A 22,742-nucleotide genomic window follows, 5' to 3' on the forward strand; every position below is an offset into this window, starting at 1 on the left:
TTCTTTCTTACCAAATTAAGACGGAGTTGTAATGCCTCATGCATCATTTGTCTTGCTTTAACATCATCTTGGTATCGTTCTTCCCTCCAGTTGCTTAATATCTAGGAAGAAAAATACAGTTTGCACTGATGTGCATTATTTATTTACCTAGACCTGTATAACATGTCTTTTTAATATGTTACAGGGGTTAAAATATTATAGGATTTCCACTTGATCAGGGGGTCAGACTAGAAGGCCGTCAATGTCCCTTCCAACTCTTATTCTGTTATTTTCTGCAGAATTTTCCTGTACATTTCTTTTTTTATTTGATCACTATTGCACTTCTGCTTGCTTTATGTATTCTGTCTCATCTCTTTAAACAGAATGCTACACATATAGAAAACTACTGTATTATTTCCTATTATAACGTTTATTTTGAAATTCTTCAAAGGAAAATATTCTGTCAGTTAAAAGAATAATTTTAATATTTTGTAGCAAGATTTCAGAAGAGGTTTATCATTGCTTCTTTCCTAGGGCTGAGAGAAAATGACCCAAGATCATCCAACTAGCTTTGTATCTAAGGTGGGACTAGAACACATAGGCTCTTGATTTCTAACCCGGGGCCTTATTCAAACTGGCTTTCCTCTAGTAATATCTATATAAAAATCCCATATTAACAAGGCAAATAGTAAATATCCTTCCTAGACAATACAAGGTGTTTTTTGAAACAGGCTGATTATATATTTCCACTTGCCCTATGCATATACAGGTAGTCCTCAAGTTATGGCCATAGTGGAGTGTACAGATTATGGCCATGAGTCATAATACTGGTAACTTTACTATGTAATTTTACAACTTTTTTGTGGTGGCCATTAAGTGAATGTGACAATCATAAAAGCAAATTACGCAATTGTTAAACAAACCCATTTGTTCACTTTGTTGAAAACTGGAAATGCTGGGTTTTTACAAAACCAGCGTAAAATATGACCATATGACTGTGGCATTCTGTAAATGGATGTAAATGTGTGTGTTGCCATGCACCAAAATGTGGTCACATGACATGGGGGGGGAACATAGGAACTTTTGATCTGGGTCGCATGTCCCCTTTGTCAACTCGCAAAGCATCCCTGACTTGCTCTTGAGTTCCATAGGCAAGCGGGATGGGGAACTTTGCAGCTGCATCAAGGAGCTGGTATCTCAGTCAAAACAAGGCACATTCCAACCATTACGCCAAGGTTGTCTCCATGGAAACCCACAGTGGCCGGAAGGAGTGACTTTTACGACCCACGAAATTGCTTCGTTGGAGAATGTGACTGATGACACATATTGGGGGGATGGGGAAACAGAGTCAGAGACAAAGCGTGAATTAACTGAGGTCAGAGTTGGCTCCACCTGGTCCATGCCAGCATATAACTCCTAATAAATAAGTGGATTTCTTTAGAATCTTGGCTTGAGGCTCATGATTTAATTAGGGCATTTGTCGGAAGCCTGACACCCTTTTTCTGGTAGGACATAAATCAAGGACTTATAGAAAATACTTTGAAAGTGGGATGGGTTAAATTTTGATGTACTAATTTTTTCTTACACAAAATTCAACAGTAATACATGCTCCAAATCCAATACAAAAGGGGTTGTTAATTCTACTACCTCATTTACTTTAATATGTAGGACAGGTTTTAATAGATAGTTGCACAGCTGCTGGACAGGACTCATGTGGATATTGTGTCTTAGTGCCTCAAAAGCCAATTCTCCTTGCCATATAAGCTTCCATTGGTACAAAGGCAAGTGTTATAGGAGATTACAATGAAAAATAATTAAATATCTCACCAAGTTCATATAAATGTAAGAGTTCATTTGAATTTCATATTATTCCTATAAAAAGATCTGGAAGGCCTTACTAAAATGGAACAAGACTACTAGTATAATTCAAGGAACAGGTTATTATTTGTCTGGTGACTACTTCAATTTCTGAGAAATTCAGCACATTTTGTAGAATACTAAAAATGGATAAACAAGATTTATGAATGAATTCCTTTCACTGATTTTGCTACAAAAGGCACATATATAGTTTGAGATATGATTTCCCTTCTGCCTCAGTCCATTACTTTAATTGGTTTTTAATAGATGCAGAGCATGACATTGTCTGGTTTTTACCTGATTAATTTGATTTTGCAGAGATGTTAGAAGCCCTTCACGCTGTTCATCCTGTCCCTTCAGACAAGTGAGTACCAAAGATAGGAATGGTTGCTGACTCAGAAGAGACATACTTTAAAAAACAACAACACTGAATTAGATGTGTCTTTCTGATACTTCCTCTCTTCAAATTCTTCCTTCCCCTTTTCAGTATTTCTCTAAAAGGATTTCTTTATAAACTCTCATCACTATTTAAAAACCACAAAATTGTTCCTGCCTTTACTCATGCATGTGACCAGAATGATGTGTCAAACGGACTAAGAGAGCTTCCCTTATGAGTCATTCTGTGAGGCAGATGGGCAGTTTGTAAATGTGATAAATAAGTAAATAAAATACTCTAAAAGTAGGAAGCTTCTTCAAAACATTGATAACTTTTGCAGGAATAAATAGTTTCTGAAAATAATAATTTATAGAAGTACACATTCCTGCTATTGAAAAATGCATCTTAGAAAGAATATTTTTTAAAAAAAATTCTGTAGTGATCTATAAATCAATTTACATAGGATTCTTCAGGATAGCAAGCACAAAACTGTTTAGGCAAATAATTTAATATTGCCTAATAATGAGAGATGTGTGACTTTTTTTTCTCATGAAATATAAGCATCTCAAATCGTCTTGTACTTTGAGACTCAGCTCATCCTATTAGAGACAAGGTAAAGAAGTATAAGATTCTTGTTTTTCCTGTTCTTCCATTTTATATTTTAGTTTCATGGTGACAAAAATAGTATGCAATTTTTGAGGCTATTTAGGTTACCAAGCAACTCAAAGAACATTTAGCAAGGAGCATTTCTCATCTTGGTAACAAAGTGTTATTTAATTCTTTTTTTGAGAATTAATTCAAGACAAATTAATACTAATTAATGGCATAAATTTAATTTTGAAATATGAAATTTGATGTAGATGATAAGAGAAAAGAAAGAAAATTCCAAATTTAGACATGAATCGGTGGAATTAGTGGAATATTTTTTCACTAAAAGACATCTTAGTATCTCATGATTTACCAAATTCCTAGGCACAATCCTAATATTTACTTAAAAAGATAAAAAAGTATATTTGTGGTAAGTAGATCTACTGTAAAAGTAGTTAGGTTCATGTGTAAATTAAGGACAAAGTAAGTTACTTTTATTACTTTTTTGTAGTCTTCAGGATAAGTATTTAGGTTAGTTTTCAAAACACAATATTCATAGTAATAGGGAGTACCAAATGTAGACTCATTTCATTTAAGAATTTACTGTGTTCATTTTCTTAAAAATGAATATACCACAGTTGGGGTTTTTTTTTTCCCCAGAACAAAATCTAGTTTCTACTGGTTTCTTTAAAGAAGGATCAAATTCTACAGCTCATCTTTGCAGCAGAGATTACTGGTTTAAAATACAGCCATATTTTCCAGTATCTTCTACCTCTTCTGTTTTTGCCTGTCTCTCTCCTTCTTTGAACATGATCCCAAGTGCTGGCCTTTCTCTAGTTCTTCTCCAGCTGCTTTTAAGACTCGGCCTTGAACAGATGTCGGAAGCTTTGCAATCAGGGGAGCCACTAACCAGACACCTTGTCTTTCAGAAGAGCTAAAGACATGAAACAAATAAGATTTTTGAGCAGAATATCAATATATTCAGTACTTTGTCTCACATTTGAAAATAAATATATATATATATATGTAGGTCTTTGGTTATTCGGGTCTTGTCCCACGTAAAATTGAAGGTTTCTTGGCGACGTTTCGACGAAGTCTCATTCGTCATCTTCAGGCTGGTGTTCTCGGCTTCGTGCTTCCAGGAGCAAGCCGAGAACACCAGCCTGAAGATGACGAATGAGACTTCGTCGAAACGTCGCCAAGAAACCTTCAATTTTACGTGGGACAAGACCCGAATAACCAAAGACCCACATATATATATATATATATATATATATATATATATATATATACACACTATATGCCTTAAAATAAGGCACAGAGTTCTGCACAGGGTATCATCATCATCATCATCATATGGCATTGTTACATTAGCCAGGAGACCACAATGCTATTGCAGAGTAGTACTTTGGCTGCCAAGTTACCAGCTCTGTTGAAGAAAATGCCAATATGCTTTCCAAGGTGTGCCACAGGAGGGTGAGCTGGCTTCGCACCAGAAAGAAACATGAGAACATCTTCCTGCAGCATCATCCTAGGCCCTCTCCCTCCCTGGAACTGCTTCCCAAATGGACACCACAACCAGAAAGGTTCAGAACCCCACAGGGTTATAAATAAAGGTTAAATAAGAATTAAATAAATCTTAGATTAAACTGAGAACTGGTATGGTATAAGGTATGTAGGTGTTAGAATAGCAGTGGGAAGAGTCAGGTCCAAGTTAACCCTCAGCCATGGTGGATGTTCACTGTATGATTTTGGCCAGTCATGTTTTGTTTTGAAAAGAAAAAACTAAAAGAGAGAATGCTATGTATGCCACTTTATGCCTTGGGAAGAAAGGCAACATATATATATTGGATAGGGTATTACCCTGTTTCTCCAAAAATAAGACATTCCCTCATAATAAGCCCAATCAGGCTTTTGAGCGCATGCACTAAAATAACCCTCCCTGAAAATACCCTCCCCCAAAATAAGCCCTCCCCAAAAATATTTAAACGCATGTTCTGCCAGTCCCCGCCATTTCCTCTGGTTAGGGTTAGGGAGACAAAGCTGGAAATCAGGTAAGAGAGCAAGAGGAGCCCCTTCTTGCACCATGTGCCCCAAAATAATAAGACCTCCCTGAAAATAAGGCCAAGTACTTATTTCAGGGTTCAAAAAAATATAAGACAGGGTCTTATTTTCGGGAAAACACGGTAATAGTTTACAACTAATTTTTCAATTTTAAGCTGCCCAGAGGCATTGATTGAGATGGGAAATTGAATGAATGAATGAGTAAATGAGTGAGTGAATGAATTAAATTCAGTTTGACTAAGTATTATTTAGAATTCCTAATCTAACACTCTGGATGTAGTTTGCTTAGATAGAAATTTCTTATTTTTTCCCATTAAGAATCAACTTGTTAGAAATGAAAAATAAAGAAACTATATCTCATCTTAAACTAACAATTATTTAAAGTTAACTTAAAGTTAAAAAAAAGTAGAGTTCACCAAGGAGTCAGGTCTAATTTGAAACTTATGTTCTTTTAAAATGAAATTTTATTAATTTCAACAAACTATTTTATTTCTAAATCAGAGAAAGATTATGGTGTCAAATTCTTAATTCATTGACTCCAAGTATTTATTTAGCCTGCAGCTAACATTGTGTTTATCTTCTTTAGTCTGTATTTAGTAAACAATCAAGAGAATGAAGACATTCTTGCATGCCCAGGTACTCTTTGGAGGAAATAGTTTTTGCATGCAGAAGAAATTAGTGTTGTGTGAAGATTTCTGGTTCAGCACACTATATTTCTCAGAGTTAAAACCACAATTATTCAGCAGCAGTCTTTGTGAGTAGACCACTCTCAAGAGCTTCTATTTTTAAAAAGTGCACACAATTTCATCGTTTCCAATTCAGATTGATTACATTACCTTAGGAATGTCTTTTTACAGTTCTGCCTTGTAATATGTGTGTCAGCATTTCCAAGAGAGTTTGGATTGAAGAGGCCTATACCAGAGTTAGAAGAGTTATTGTTTAGATCAGCGGATTGCTGAAACACTTCTATTGTCGCCTTTGCAATATTATCCAACAAGCTGTTCATTTCAGCCACAGACCCAGAACCCTACAGTAAAACATAAGTAAACTAGCGCATTCATGTTATGTTTGCTCATACACTAAGTTATTCTGTAAAGATACATGATTAATTAAAAAGAAAGGAAGAAATACTTACAGGTTCCTTCAGACACTGTTTGATCATTAGCTGAAGTTCCAGCCATGACTGTCTAAGAGTCCACTGGTCTATATTCTGGATCAAAAAAATGGAGGAGAAATTTTTTCTTCATAACATTTCTAAAATTATTATTTTCATTAATAAAGTTGATGTATGTTTTTATTATGTCAGATGAACAAAATTGTTATAAATGTATATTGGATGCAGCTAATTTTGTTTATTCCTGCTGGCAGAATCCTGTGGATGGATTAAATTAAGAAAACGGGGCTGCAGAAGAGGAATATAACCTTATAGCAATGATCAAAGTTTGTCTTCCGTTCAAATCTAGTTTAACAATGGGAATGCCAAAGGCATGTACATATGCCTTTGAGTTTCCATATTCTAATCTAGGACTTTGCATTTGTCTCTGTGAAAATTCCACTTGCTAGTTTCTTCTAATTGTTTCAATCTTTTATGATTCTCTTGAGTTGTATACTGTTGTCAAATTGTTGTTTGTTTTCCCCTCCATCTCTGTGACCCCTGTAGAAGTGATGATCTTATCTTTATTTCTTAATCCAAGTTATGTATAAATATGTAACAGTAACAGAGTTGGAAGGGACCTTGGAGGTCATTAGTCCAACCCCCTGCTCACGAACCACCGATCTTTCTGATCGACAAGCTCAGTGTCTTAGCCACTGAGCCACCCAGTCAGATGGAATAGCATTGGGCCTAAAAGACAGCTTTGTAATAGTATGTTACTCAATGTTTTCCAACTTGATCCATGATGCATCTGAGGATAATTGTAGACCATATTACATGAGTAAAAGATGAATCATAGCCTGCATCACAACCAGTGGTGAAATGTAAAATTTGTTACTACTGGTTCTGTGGGCGTGGCTTGGTGGGGGGGTTAATGTGACTGGGTGGGAGTGACCAATTATTTTTTTTTTTACTTTTAAAACAAAAAAAGCCTCTGACGATCAGGCAACTCAGCTGGGATGGTTAGACACTTTTAAAAGCATGTTTTCTACAACCTCTTCGAAGAGGTTGAAGAAAAAATGCTTTTAAAAGCCTCTGACGATCCCAGCTGAGCCACACGATCATCAGAGGCTTTTTTTTATTTTTAAAAGCATTTTTTTGGCCGAAGAGGTTGTAGAAAAAATGCTTTTAAAAATTAAAAAAAAGCCTCTGATGATTGCGCGGCTCAGCTGGGCATAGGAGGGGGCAGGGATTTTTGCTACCAGTTCTCCGAACCACCCACCGCCATCGCTATTGGATCGGGCGATCCGGTCCGAACCAGGAGCATTTTACACCTGATCACAACAATAGTATAATGCAGCTATCCTTCTCCAATAGCAATATTATATCAGGCAATTTCTAGAATACAGTGTATAGTTCTGAGCATTAAAAGTTTAGCAAAGAAATTTGCAACAAATTTAATTGCATCCAAAAAACAATAACCAAAAATTGGTAGAAGATTGTCCTACAATTGTCCTAAATATAAGAAATATTTAAATAGAGGCCAGACCGTGAGGGTCAGGAAGTCTATAGTAACAGATTCTCAAACTGAGGCAATTTGATTAGATAATACCCAATCAATTAGAATTGATTCCATTCTATGAATCAATTATTCCATCTTTATAATTTTGCACTGTTTAACATTTGGTTATGGTGCAGTGGTTAGAATGCAGTATTGCAGGCTAACTGTCCACGGCCTGGAGTTTGGTCCTGATGGGCTCAAAGTTGACTCAGCCCTCCATCCTTCTGACATTGGTAAGAGACGAGGACCCAGATTGATGGGCGCAATATGCTGACTCTGTAAAATGTCTACAGAGTGCTGTAAAGCACTATGAAGCAGTAAATAAATCTAAGTGCTATCAATAATTATGAAACAATATTCAAAATATTTACTTCACTTAGAAAAAAGTAAGCAATAATAATTCAATGAAAAAAGCAAATCAAACTTTTTTTTTTAATCTAAACTTAAATAATTTCATTTTAAATGGGGTTACCTGAAGAATGCGCTTGATATGTTGTCTCTGAGGATTGTTGTCCCCTTCTGTGGATTCTTTAATACTGTGAGGGTAACAGATAAGCTGCAACAATTTCTGTGCTTGTTTGTTGGAGAGAACTGGATCCAGGATAAGATCTTTGTCGGTACATAGCCTCTCAGGTTCTTTCAAGCAGTGTTCCCCCACCCATTCCTACCAAAAGAATTAGATCAGGGGTCTCCAATCTTGGCAAATTTAAAATTTGTGGACTTCAACTCCCAGAATTCCTCAGCCAGCTTTGCTTTGCTGACTGAGGAATTCTGGGAGTTGAAGTCCACAAGTTTTAAAGTTGCCAAGATTGGAGACCCCTGAATTAGATGGAGAATAAGCATCAATGCAAAAGTCAAAGCCAAACTTAAATGTTTAACTTGAATGTAACTCGAGTGTATAACAAAAACACAGTATTTTTCAAAAAGAATGAAATTCATACTAGCTATTACATCTTTATGACAAAAAAATGAGTCTAATTTCATCTTGCACTGTAGCTTCAATACGTGTACTGAAGATCTGACTTGAACACAAATATTGTAGATGTCATTTCTACCGTATACATGATTTGAAATTATTTTGAATAAAATACCGCTTTTCAGTATTGTAGTTATTACATGTAATGTATTCATATCTCACCTTTTCTTTGCAAGAGTTAAAATGCATATGTCACTGGCATTTTATCATAATAATACTCTTAGCTCCAGTGTAGGCTTTAAAATAGAGACTGGACATGGCCGAGTAGAGATTAGAAACCAATCTCTTGATTGTCTTTGATCCTACTCCAACAGTTACTCCACATTGATCCTATTTACACTTACTAGAATATACAGTACTGGCAAGGGTAACGGCTTCAATTTCAGTGGTGTGAACCATTGTGATGCAGACCTATGCACACCACAGGAAGCCTGCAGTCATCAACTTTCACAATCCCTGGAGTATGGCAAATGTCACTTTTCCAAAATTATATCTATGTACACAATAATAAAGGAAAATGAAACCAGTGTTACCTGCTGACAAATGCTTCTTAGTACATATCTAGCATATTCACTGAGAGTAGCAGTTTCTATGGAAATTGTTTTTCCATACAAAGACTTTGAGGTAGCTTCCCATATCTCATCATCATTTAGATCTCCCAATAATCTTTGTACTGAGTAATCAGAATTTTTCAAGGAGGGAATATTGTTGCTTCCAATTTCAGCATCACCTATATTGTAGGAACAGTAAAAAAAAAGATGAAAATGTGTATTAGTCCTTTAATATAGTTTGACTTTCACCTAAGTGCCCTCTTAATTTATTTTTACTTAATGCTACTTCCAGTTCTAGAAGTTCTTGGTATATTATTTTAATATATGAGGATGTCTGGTTACTCTTTTAGAAAAGAGAACATTTCTTCAATTACATATACCGTATTTTCCGGCGTATAAGACGACTGGGCATATAAGACGACCCCTGACTTTTCCTGTTAAAATATAGGGTTTGGGCTATACTCGCCATATAAAACTACCCCTCTTCCAACGCACACCAAATAAAAATTAAAAAACATCAACTGGCTCACTCACAATGTAAAAACAGCTGTGTTAGACCCAAAATGGCCCCTGCAACAAGCAGGAACCTCACACAGCCACAAAAATCCCCCAAAAAACAACTTTCACATTTTACACACACACAACACAACACAACTGGCTCACCCACAATGTAAAAGCAGCTGTGCTAGACCCAAAATGGCCCCTGCAACAGGCAGGAACGTCACACAGCCACAAAAAGCCCAACTTTTACACTTTACACACACAAAATTCCACATACAGCTTTGTGAGATTTTGTGTGTTTGTGTAGTTAGAGTGAAACACTACAGAAACACACTAAATCTCAGAAAGCTGCACAAATATTATTTTATTTTATTTTATTTTTATTTTTATATGAAAGCTAAATTTAAAACTTCCTAAACTTTAAATGGCTAGGTCTAAAAAAGAACAACTAAAAAGAAAACCCAATTAACTGTTTTTTTAAAGCTCCCAAAGGGGAAAAAAACTTACCCAATAGAACAGGGGTCTCCAACCTTGGCAACTTTAAGACTTGTAGACTTCAATCCACAGAATTCCTCAGCCAGCTTTGTTTTGCTGGCTGAGGAATTCTGGGAGTTGAAGTCCACAACTCCCTGCCTGCTTGATTGCAGGCAGGGAGTGGCTTGCTGATGGAATGAATACAGGCAAGCGAAGCAAGGCAAGCGTTGCAATTAGCAGCTAAGGTAAGCAAGCTGGAGGGGGAAAACTTTTTTTCTTTTACATGGCTCTGGCGATCCCAGCTGAGTTGCCTGATTAGCAGATCGTCAGAGCTTGGATCGCCAGAGCCAGAGCTCGTCTGCCTGGTTACAGGAAAACGACACCCGGCGTATAAGACGACCCCTGACTTTTGAGAAGATTTTCATGTGTTAAAAAGTCGTCTTATACGCCGGAAAATACGGTACTATAGTATGATACAATTTGCTACCACCCTAGAGTTCTTACAAGTATGTAAGATAAACATTTTTAAATTTTATGTTAAAGCAAATAAGAAACAATGCCATACAACACCAAAGTTACATACTTAAATAAGCAAACACATTAAAGGTGAATTTATATTACTGAAGAGGAAGAATACTGATTGGTAGACATTATGTTATTTAGCTATTTAATTTTACATCCTGTCTTTTTTTCTAGGAGCTTAAAGGTAAATGGATCTTTGTTTTTACCCAGTACAACAACATAATTATTAGGTTGAGCTGAGAGGTAGTGATTTGCCCAAAGTCAACACTGAGATCTGTGGGCAAGTGGGGTTCAACCTGGACTCTATTGGCCCGTGTCAAGTGCAAAGGATAGGGACCATACCTGATTGGAGGTTGAAGCACAGAAGACTTATTTAGGCTTATACACAAGAATCTAATCAACTAACGGTTAGCACTAAATTGGCGCTAGACAAGGGTCAACAGAATTTGGGGGGCTGGACTAGGATCATTTGTGGCAAGGTAAGGACTCTAAGCTGATGACACATTTAACTCCCCCCAGCTCTGCCTGCCCACCTGTCCAATATTTTAACCAGTACCTTCCAGATCATCTCATACAGTACCCTGTACTAGCTTCCATATGTACTTTTATTAACCTATGATTCATCCTGGAAGATGTTTCTGGCACTGTGATTCACTTCCTAGAAAAGTTTCAAGTTTATAATCTATCAGGTTTTCAGTAAATATCCAAATGTATATCTGGAAGTAAATCCCATTGCAAGCCCAAACAATTAAACACAAACTTGTTGCCTTGCCATTACTCTGCTGAACATCTAATTCCCCAACACTGACTCCTGCCTAAGGATATTTAGCTATATTAGTAAATATATGGGCTATATTGCTATTATCCTTCTCATCTTTCCTATTACCTTCTCCTATTGGTTATCTTATTATTTATAACTTTGTTGTTTGTTTTTTATGATTGTTATGATTTATCACTTTATTGTTTGTATGTACACTGAGAGCTTATGTTTGTTTGTATACTGTATATTTATATACACTCAGACCTTATGTACCAGAGACAAATTCTTTGTGTATCCAATCACACTTGGCCAATATTCTCTATCCCTCTGAGGACCATATGCCTAGCTTCAAAGTAAACACATACATGAAGAACTTTAAAGCATGATCATACCAAGCATAAGAATTGCTTTCAAAACAGCAAATACTGCTCCCACTTCTATGCTGTTGTGAGCAGCACTTAAAAGGCGGCGATCACAAGATGACCGAATTCCTGGAAAACATTTTTCTGTATAAAAAGAAAACAATATGCTTTAGGAATACTGATTTCTGCTTCAGTGGCACAAAAACTATTGTAGTTTAAAAGAGGAAATGAATTTGGAGTTCTTACCATTTGACAGTAGAGAAATCTTGGGTGTTTGGAAGAGATGTAAAAGAAGTCGGCAAGTCACCCTTGCCCCTGGCTCAGCATCTGGATCTCCACAAGCTAAGAAAAGTACCGCTTTATCATTATATCATAGAAAATTAAATTGTCATCGTCAATACAATGAAATACTGAAAAAAACCCTTAAAACTGATTTTAAACATTTGAATAAAACAATATATATATATATATATATATATATATATGGCTTTCACATAAAATTCTTCCTAAATCAAATGTTCCACAAAATAAAAGGTTTTTTTATAAATACTTTTTTCATAAACATATTTTAATTCTGTTTAGTTATTTATTTTTCAAGCTTAATATTTCACCTTTGTATGGAATAAGAAAATATTTAAACTATTATTTAACATTTTGAATGCATTTTGAAGATTTGATAGATAATGACAAGACAATTTATGAAGAAAAATGACATGTGAAATATATGATTGAAGAAATACGATTTGTAAAAACACACGAACATTGGATGTAACAATAAGGAAATATTATGGGAAATAACAATGGAGGAACTGGAAAATACAGAATAGATATGTAAAAAGTATTTAAAAAGCCAAATATGAATTTGTGTGAGACTTTAAGAAGCGGTTTCAAGTAGACATAATGCAAGATCTAAGTTTGGATGAATTTATAAAAATTCAGAAGAAACAACCTGCAACAGCTGTGCAACACACTATAACAAAGCCCAAAGCAAAATTAGTATTTGATGGCAGTAATAGAACATCCCAGATAAAAAAATAGTGAAAAAACATGTTCAATTTATAAATGTAAAAAAAAGATAAAATGCTTTGATTTCTAGCACAAAGAGATAATTAGTGAACAAATGGATTGTTCTACAAACAATCTTAGCAAATTTTTCTCCCCAAGAAGTGGTGACTTTTATTGTTTTAATACACATTGAAACCTCACCTGCTGTAAGTAAAGAAGGAAGAGCTACGTGTTGAACAACATCCTCAAGGAAAAAACATTGACGAGCTATCAGTATTGCAACAAAGGTAGCCAACGAATCATGGAATGAAAGATCACTCACCTTAAAGGAAAAAGAAAAAGAAAAATCCAGGGTCAACATTTCTGTTTGTTTCACTTGATAGTACAGAAACATGATATTTTTAACATGGATCTAATTTTGTAGAAGTATGGTTTTCTTTTGTATGGTTTTCTATTTCTTTCTATTGATTGATTTACCCTTCCCTTCTGTGCCACAATATATCAGTTGCTGGTTGCTTTGATCCCAGCAAGTCAGAGGTCTGAAAGTATGAAGTCACCATTGATGTACAGAGGTAATACAACTCGGGGCAAAAGTAACAGTGTTCAGCAGCAAAGGTAATTTACATCACAATTAACATGACAAGTAGATACATCCAGCTGCCACCAGACTACACTTGTTCTACTGCACTGAAATGGCTTTATTATAACATTATACCAAGACAAGATACCTTGATTCAGTTATCTTGTCAATGGGGAATTATCCCCCAAACCAGAAGAATAAAAGTGTTCATAAAATGCTAACCTAATTTCAGTTCAACTATATTAATTCCACTATTCTATTAAAAGTTAATTAATTCAATGTTTAAAAAGTTCTATAGAGAAAAGTCCTTGGACTTCAATGAACAGTTGAAGGTTTTTCAAATTACTGCTTTCCCTTATACCATGGATGTCAAACTCGCTCCGTCATGTTCAGTGATGGGTTTCAAAAATTTTTACTACTGGTTCTATGGGTGTGGCTTGATGGGCGTGGCATGGCTCGGTGGGCGGGCTCAGTGGGCATGGCAGGGTAAGGATACTGCAAAATCTCCATTCTTATCCCACTCCAGGGGAAGGATACTGCAAAATCCCCATTTCCTCCCAATCAGCTGGGACTCAGGAGGCAGAGAATAGATGGGGGCAGGGCCAGTCAGAGGTGGTATTTACGGGTTCTCTGAACTACTCAAAATTTCTGCTACCAGTTCTCCAGAACTGGTCAGAACCTGCTGAAACCCATCTCTGGTCATGTTGCCATCATGTGAGGTATTGCGATGGTTTTTCCCTTTGTGGAGCTGGGCTGGGCATGGCCTGCATGGGACACATCTGGCCCATGGGCCTCCAATTTGACACCCCTGCCTTATACTCTGGTATCAGGTAGAATCTTTCCTGAAATTTCTCATGAAACCAGTGGAAAATGCAGAACATTTCAGGAATGGTTCATTGGCATCCTCCAGTCTCAAGAGACTATGGTATCGTGCTCTGGAAAGAGGTCCTAAAAGAGCATCTAGTGTGACTAAAAAGGCCAATTTGAGAGTGGCAATCCCCCCACCAACGAAAGTGGCCCCTGGCATCACGCTCTACACCAATCAAGCAAAGACTTAAAACCAGTAACTGCCACTTCCCGTGTTGTTTCAATGCTGTACGCAAAGCTGGAGTGTCCTCTCCAGAGCACGAGGCCTGGGTAGATTAATATGGAGGATAGACTGTTACCCAACAGGTTTCAGGAATGACTCATGTAATTTAACAACTACCCTGTTTCCCCCAAAATAAAATATCCCCTGATAATAAGCCCAATCAGGCTTTTGAGTGCATGGCAATAAGGCCAAGCACTTATTTCAGGGTTCAAAAAAATATAAGACACGGTCTTATTTTCAGGGAAACACAGTAATATTGTGTTACGTGTAAGAAGCATAATATCAAAGAATTATCTGTCTTGTTATTATACAAGAAATCTACAAATACCATGCAAAATAAAAATCAGACTTATCGTTTTAAGTGCATCTTTTGCACTTACATCCACGCTGCAGAGAAGATCATTAAATCCCCAGACATGGTTTGAAGAACAGCAAAGGGCTTTCAAGACTCCTAACCACTCTGAACTTAGGACTGTACAGCAAGCAGTTAATTCTGCACACAAGTTGGCAATATCATTAATTCTAGGAGACAAAAATTTTTTGAAAAAAAATCAGGCTAACAAAGTAAAAAGTAAGTTTTACGGCAGTCAAATATCTGCTGTATCCAATGGTCTGCAACCAAACACATTTTCTTTTTATTAACACATTTAGATAAAATAAATGTGTAATGAAGGAGAAGAGAAAAATCACTCTATGCTTGGGTCAATGTAAAATATAGGGAGTTAAAATATATGATTTAAATTAATTCTGGGTATAAGCTATTTAAAATATTATGACTCAATTATCAAATAGATGGATTATCTAACAATTTTCAGAGTTAGAAATGTTGGTATCTGAAATTCAAGAAATTGCAATGTTGCTGGACAATCTGATATCTTCCAATAGTACCTTTAGTGCAATAGTGCCATAGTACCTTTACAGGAAGATACATGAGCTTTAGGTAAAAATGCAATTTCTAACATCTGTTGTATATCAATTTCTTAGCAGCATGCTAAGACACAGTTTTATTTTAACAATGCTGGTTGAATGATTTATAGTGATTGGCTTCACATATCAAGTTAAGCCATAATACATGCTGGGTTCCTTCCTCATGATTAGCTAAAGCACCCAAATTAGGATTTAGGGCAATTTATGGACCCAGTCAGTGATGAAATTGTTGGAAAGCTTTCATCATCAGGGACATTCTCCATGCATGATTTTCCTTCAAAAAGATATTTATATAGAAAAAGCAAATGTACCATTATATTATACTGTAATAGTAGCATAATTACAAAATTTAGAATTTGGAGGAAGAAATGTCAAAACTATTACTTATGTATTTATTTATTTGGTAGATTTAGAACTCACCTTGACTCCAGAATAACTCTGTGCAACTTACATTTAAAATAGGAAAACAAAAGAACCTAAACATCTGGACAAACTGTACAACCAACCAGCCAGAGCTTCACAAACACCCTATTCTAAGTCCTGGGAGAAGAGCCAGGTTTTTAAAGACTTGTGTAACAACAACACCATCAGAGTGGGATATAAACATCTCTCGGGGAATATCATTCCAGATGGCAGATACCATGACAGAGAAGTCATACCTTCTGGTCCCCAATAAATGGCATCATTTAATTGAGGAAACCAATGCATATCAAATGGGCAGAGACCACAGGAGATATCCTGGACCTATGCTTTGAAGGGCTTTATGGGAGATAAATAGCACCCTGAACTGTATTCAGAAGCTATTGGCAATCAGTTCAGCTTGGAATAGTATCACACGGGTGTCTACTTGCACTGCTGCATTCTGAATTAGCTGCAGCTTCTAAGTGGTCTTCAAGGGCAGCCCCATTACAATGCATTACAAGAGCCTAATTGTGAATGATTAGGACATGAATAACTGACTAAAGGACCTGCTGATTCAGGAATAGGCACAACTAGCAGACCAGATAAAGCTGAAGTTGTGCAAAGATCTTCTTAGCCACAGGTGTCCTTGCCATTGAAACAGAAGCTGTGAGTCCAATACAGTCCTTAGATTGTGCAGCAGTGTTGAATGTGGGAAGGGGAACCCTATCCAAGAATAAAGATGGAAAATCCCCAGATCCAGGGGCCAAAATAATCCACAGCAATTTAGCCTTGGCAGGATTAAGCTGCAAAACTTGGCACTGGGACAAAACATTGAAGCATCACCTGGGTGGCCTGAAGTTGAAGTGTACATACACATATTAATTATATCAGAACCCAAACTGACTGATGGCCTCACCCAATTGTTTCATGTAGCTATTAAAGAGAAAGGGACAGAGTCCTGGGCACTCTCCATGAAGAGCTGTCAGCCCTTTGGGGTGGTCCAGACAAGAAGCACAAACCATGAGTACTAGCAATACATTTATTATAACATTACACTAACAAACATTGCAAACACTTCTTTCTTTGCTTTTACTTTTCAGAAAACTAGATCTCTAGGGGTTCCTTTGGAGACACTTCCTTCTCTGGGCTGAGATACTGTTTGCATGATGGTTGTCTAGGCTGCAGCTCTTTTGTTTCCTAAAGCCATTCTCATATACCATTACAGGGGCCAAGGGCATGACCGATTCTCCCTCCATTGTCAACACTGACTGGACTCAGCCTCTGAGAGAGAACCACATAGCACAGTGCTCCCAACTATCAAACCCTGCAGCTGGTACAGCCAATGAGGTGCAATCTCTTAGCCCAATCAGTCTGCTTTCATCATTTTTTAAAATATTTGAAATAAAATTTAGAGGATTGAATTCCTATGTCAAACTATTCATGTGCAATTTTGTTCTTGCTGTATTCTCTTAGGAAGTATTGTCAGCACATCTTATAACGTCAGAGATTAAGGAAGGGAGTCCATGGCAGGAAAACCTGCTGATAATCATCAAGGACAAGAGCAAGATGTCAGGTTATGGTGTATGCCCCATTTCTTGTATGTACAAATGCAATGACAAATGAAAGAATTACATCTAGTTTTGCATAGTTTTATCTAATTTTCTTGTTTTGATCTCATTGCAGACCCCAATGGGTAAGTGCTAGTGAAAGTTGCCTAAATAAGAAGCTGTATGTCTTACCTGTCTGCATCTTGATGGCCCATGCAGACATTCATTAGTGCATTACACACAAAGCTATAGCGACTTGGTGCATTGTCACTCAGAATCTTGCCCAACATTGAATATTTAAGGCTGCGAATGGAGGGATTCTCAATAAAATCCAACATGAATTCAGGATCCCATAATAAATTGGAATTTGAAGGTTGAACATTGCTATATATGGTCTGCTTTACCTTTGAACAGGCACTACTAAAAAAAAGGAAAGGAAAAAAGAATCAAGCAAGGAAAACAACAATTTCATACAAAACAAAGTTATGCAGCTAATGAATACTGTGTACAATTTACTTTGCAACACTTGCCCCTAAAGCATTGTACATATAAAATAACTGAGAAGAATTGAAACTCCAGTTTTCAAAGAGATCACAAAATACATAGTTGAACCAGCCAAAACTGCATGATTGAAAAGGTATATCATTGGTCCCCAACCTTTCCAGCTCCATGGACCACCAGCAGCAGCAGCAGTGGCAAGTGGGGAGAGGATGGTTTCACGCATGTGCCACTTGCGCAAATGGAGCTTCACACACTCACTTGCCAATTGCGTGACCCTCTTCCCAACAGATCACTTGCAGTATATTGTCTACTAAAAATGAATAACAATGGGTCTCAAAACCAAGTAAATCCTGGTCAATTCTTGAGTGATGGATTAAGATGTTGCACACAACAAGGGAAAAATGTTAGAAGACTTTTCAACAGCAAGTTCAAAAGCAGGAAAAAAACATATATATGACCCATATTAATTTGGGGGGGGGGAGAAATCCATAGCTAATATACCTAAATCAAATAGCAAAGGATTGTATGACTACATGGCTGGGGTATGATTCCATAAATCAAGTTGTCTATCTGCTTTGTATCCTCTCTGGCAAACATCTTGGACATTGTCATACTAGAAATAAGAGAGGCAGCAAATGCAGTCAAAATCTTGCTGTAGAGGTTTTGGAAAAAGAATGGAGATTTCCCCATGACAGATATATTGGGTGAACCACATCAGCATTAACAGAACCCTTATTTAGTAAGAGAAAGAATCTCAAATGAACGTTCAACCCTGGATATTTAAAAGACCCCTTGAAGTCCTTTACAGATCCTACTTAACATCTGGCAATTCCAGAAATATTCTTGGTTAAATGTTTATTCTAAACGCAGCTGTATGATTCAAAGTGCATTCCAAATGGGGTGACATTATTCCGATGCTTATAAACACATACCAATCTTTTTATTTATTTTTTCAAGCTTTTACTTTTTCCACCCTGGTCTACAACACATTTTCTGAAAGCAGACAGATTAGTCGTTTCTTGTGATTCCAAAACATCAGTGCTGTGATGCTAAAGACCATAAAATAATGGTATAATTCTCTATGAAGTTCTCATTCCAGAACTCAGAAGGAAACTTATCCATTACTCTGTGTATACTATGTATAACAGAACTCTCACAGTACTGTAATACGTGGCAGTGATGCAAAGAGAGAGTTTTAAAACATTAATGATTTGAAACAGGCATATCTCTGTATAAGCACAGAGAATGTTTCTCGATCACTGGAAAAGGGAACATGAACCATATATACACACATATAGAACACCACATATACTATTCCCTTTTAGGATTTTAGGATTACTAACATTAAGTAGAGCACAGAAGAGGATTAAAAAGCAGTAAGACCAAAAAAGTTAAAGGTACAAGACAAGATGAATCTAGCTAAATCTAGTTCATATTAACACCTTCTCACTGTTATCTATCTTTGTAAATCATCCATACACTGCTTCATATATTGTGTTTTATTCTTTTAAATTTTAGTCCCTTTTTGATTATCTCCATCCTTCTTTTCACCTTCATATATCCTAAGGTGGCACACCCCCTTCTTAAGAGGCTATCCTTGGACTCAACTGTATTGCAAAACACAAATATCTAGTCTTTAATCTTCTCTTTTTATGGAAGATTGTTGAGAAAAAAAACTGGTATCAGATATACAGATCTGGATGAATAATCTAAACCCTTTTTAATCTGGATTCAGGCTAAAATATCATATGGAAAGAACAATGATTGTGATTGTGGATGGCCTTTGGAGGGCTTGAGATGGAGATGGTGCAACTGACATACCGGCTTTCAGTACCATCAACAATGGAATCTTTCTGAACTGACAACAAAAAATGTCAAAGGCCCTTTTCTGCAGAGGTCCTCCTCCTTCCTCTGTGGCCACTACCAATTGGTAGGAGAAGAAGGATCCAGCCCTATGTAGGAGGTTGCCTTAGGCTTTGGGCTTCTCACCACTCCTTGTTAATATCTACAAGAAATTGCTCAGTAAAATCATACAACAGTACAGAGTTAGGTATAATCAGTATGCAGTATGCAGATGTCTACTCTTGGCAGGGCAAATGACACCATTTCAGGGTTGATCCAGTGCCTGGAGGCTGTGGGGTCTAGGTCAAAAGGAACTGGTTCTGACTAGCAAACAAAAATGGTTTTGGGTTTAGCCATTGGTCCAGCTGATATGTTATCTTTGACTCTCAATGGCATAGCACTTCCACATACACAGCTGGTGCACAATCTGACATCTATGGCTTGGATAGTAAGGTTCAGTCCTGTGCGATTGTGTAGATGACTGGCTATAGCTGTTGGACTGGGTGCCTGTTTTTTCTTTTTCTTTTTTTCATTCATTGTTTTATTGTTGTATTTTCAGTACTGCTATCATATGCCCAGAATTGTGTATTACAAGATGGACAACCACATCATCATTTTCAATAAATGAGCATATTTGTTTAATAATTGATCCTTATTTATTCTTTTCTGTTACCAGATCTCCACGACCTGTTTCATACTAGTCACTCATCTTTGTTTTTAGTCCACATTCATTCAGCATTATTGATCCTATCTCTTCTTTTACGACACACACTTCCTAAACAACTCATCCCCACTGCCTTTGCCAAATTCTCACTTTCCTATAATAAAGTTGGCAGAAACACAGCTATTTGCATTTATTCTAATAAATATCTATTCCTTTCAACAGACCAATTACTATCCACTACATTTCTACTAGCATTTGGACACTGTATGAAAACACACCTAAAACTGACTTTGTCATTTTCCCCAATGGTACACATAAAACGGTACACAATCTGTCTATTTGTTTTAGCTTTCTGCCATTTATGTATAATGTTTAATTGTTTGTTTAATTTTCTAGGTCAAACAAAACTACCTTTATCTATGATAAATTAATTTTTAGATCCATAAACCTTGTTGAAGCATAATATTCACTACAAATCATTTGGGTTATCAAACAACAGCATGAACTCAATTGCATATTGAGTAAACAAATATGGATGTTTCCAAACACCTCTAGAATATCCACCAACATTTTGTCTACCTTTATTCTATATATATAAAAGCGAAAACAACTCATGCTATAATCAGGAAATCTCCAGAACTGTAAAGCCTACAAACTTGAAATTTGCCACATATGTTCCTCTTGGCTTCTAGGTGCTCACTAAGAAAGGATTTTTCAAAATGACCATCAGAGCATTAGTATTTCCTATATTATGATTAACACGCTCTGATGCTAAGGAGTTCTACTCCCCCTCCTCACCTCAAAAGAAATCTGTTCCAAATGCAAAACACAAGCAGAGGACAGGAGTTTCACTTTCACTTTCACTTTCACAGCAGCAACCAGGGGATAGGATAGGGGAGGCTTCTGTGGGGCAAGCCTCAGGAAGAGAAGGGGATAGTATAGGAGAGGCTTCTGTGGGGCAAGCCTGAGGGAAAGAAGGGGATAGGATAGGGGAGGCTTCTGTGGGGCAAGCCTCAGGAAGAGAAGGGGATAGTATAGGAGAGGCTTCTGTGGGGCAAGCCTGAGGGAAAGAAGGGGATAGGATAGGGGAGGCTTCTGTGGGGCAAGGCTGGGGGAGAGAAGGGGAGAGGAGAGGCCGATCGTAACTATTCATTAATTTTCAAGCTGTAAGTGTCTATTTATCAAGCCTGATCACATAGTTTCATAGCCAAGCACGGGTATCCAGCTACTTCAACAATATACTATACAATGAAAAACACATCATACACCTTTATCTTACTTCCTGTTCCATATTGAGCCACTTGCTAAATATTCCACTTATTCTCAGAAATATTCAGCTATCAGCCTTAATAACTGAACACAATTCAAACATATTTACATAATAATACACTTTGTCTGAATCAACAATCATAAGTCTTTTTCACATTCATACATCTCTCAATAAGCCAACAAACAGCAACATTCCAATGCATGATAATGTCATTCTTTTAATTGTCAGGTACAAACACATTCTTCACCTATATATAAAAGAAGTCACACTGCTATTCCATAAGCAAATTGGATAGATACATTAACTTTTCTCCAGATATAGAATCAATACTTTTAGTCTTTTCAACATACAACAGTTCTGACTTGCTTTTCATCATTTTTTTGTGAAGACACTAACATTTATAGCATTTGTTTCAATCCCTGTAATTTAAAAGCCCAATAAAGCAATAGAGAAAGAAACAGGAAAGATCTGAAAACCATTATTATACATTCATTAAATTTCAGGGCTGGTTATCTTACATAGTAGAATATAGGTGATACCACTGATGGCCTGATAATAATGGTGGACTGATGAAGAAAAGAAATATTTGCCAAGTTATATAAAAACTTGGGACAGAGACATTTAAGCCACAAAATAATTTGGGACCATAGTGTTGACTTTGACTTTGAAGCTGTGCTAAGAATTAATCTTGCCCTAAATAAAACATACTTTGTCCCTTCAGACTAATTAGAACTAAAACAAGTGAATAATAATTAAAAGACGCATAATAACTACCTTTCACACATTTTTAGTGCATTTTTTTAAAGCAGTAGGAAAAACTCAACACTTGGTTTCTCAATAGATGCAAACTTTTAAGAAATACTTTTAAGTTTCCTTTAAGCAACCTGTCTACAGTGGAAGATTTAAGAGATTTGCAGAAGTAGTATTAACACAGCAAAGCAGGCAATATGAGAACATGGGTGGCTTTTCATCATATGACCAGAAGCTTTAGAAAGTGTAGATAATATAACTCATTTCCAAAATGAGTTTCCTTTTTTTTAAGGAGTTTAGATCAAAAAAATGAATAATACATAGGAAGTCACAGCATTTTAACTTCTGAATTGTATAAAAAAAACATATCCTTCAATGAAAACAGAGGTAAGAACTTCATTTGAAATATTTTTATTAGATCATCAGATTCTACATTTTAAAAAATATAAAATGTTTACTTTGAGCTGTACATCATAATCTTATTGGAAAAGCAAATCTGT

General features: G+C 36.4%; 1 protein-coding gene across 1 annotated transcript in view; it reads right to left on the reverse strand.

Moving 5' to 3' along the window:
* Window positions 1-22,742, reverse strand: part of MED12L (mediator complex subunit 12L) — a 187,307-nt gene that overhangs the window by 23,226 nt on the left and 141,339 nt on the right. Inside the window, exons 21-32 of the mRNA XM_070944975.1 lie at window positions 17,408-17,635; window positions 14,720-14,861; window positions 12,871-12,991; window positions 11,911-12,006; window positions 11,695-11,808; window positions 9,028-9,224; window positions 7,991-8,182; window positions 6,000-6,074; window positions 5,701-5,891; window positions 3,573-3,734; window positions 2,134-2,245; window positions 12-101 (exon numbers count right to left, since the gene is read on the reverse strand). Coding sequence (XP_070801076.1) covers window positions 12-101; window positions 2,134-2,245; window positions 3,573-3,734; window positions 5,701-5,891; window positions 6,000-6,074; window positions 7,991-8,182; window positions 9,028-9,224; window positions 11,695-11,808; window positions 11,911-12,006; window positions 12,871-12,991; window positions 14,720-14,861; window positions 17,408-17,635 — 1,720 coding nt within the window. The remainder of the gene's footprint in view (window positions 1-11; window positions 102-2,133; window positions 2,246-3,572; window positions 3,735-5,700; window positions 5,892-5,999; window positions 6,075-7,990; window positions 8,183-9,027; window positions 9,225-11,694; window positions 11,809-11,910; window positions 12,007-12,870; window positions 12,992-14,719; window positions 14,862-17,407; window positions 17,636-22,742) is intronic.

This window comes from Pituophis catenifer, unplaced genomic scaffold (genome assembly GCF_029215685.1).
Source record: "Pituophis catenifer annectens isolate HBS135680 unplaced genomic scaffold, rPitCat1.0.hap2 SCAF_6, whole genome shotgun sequence".
Lineage (NCBI taxonomy): Eukaryota > Metazoa > Chordata > Lepidosauria > Squamata > Colubridae > Pituophis > Pituophis catenifer.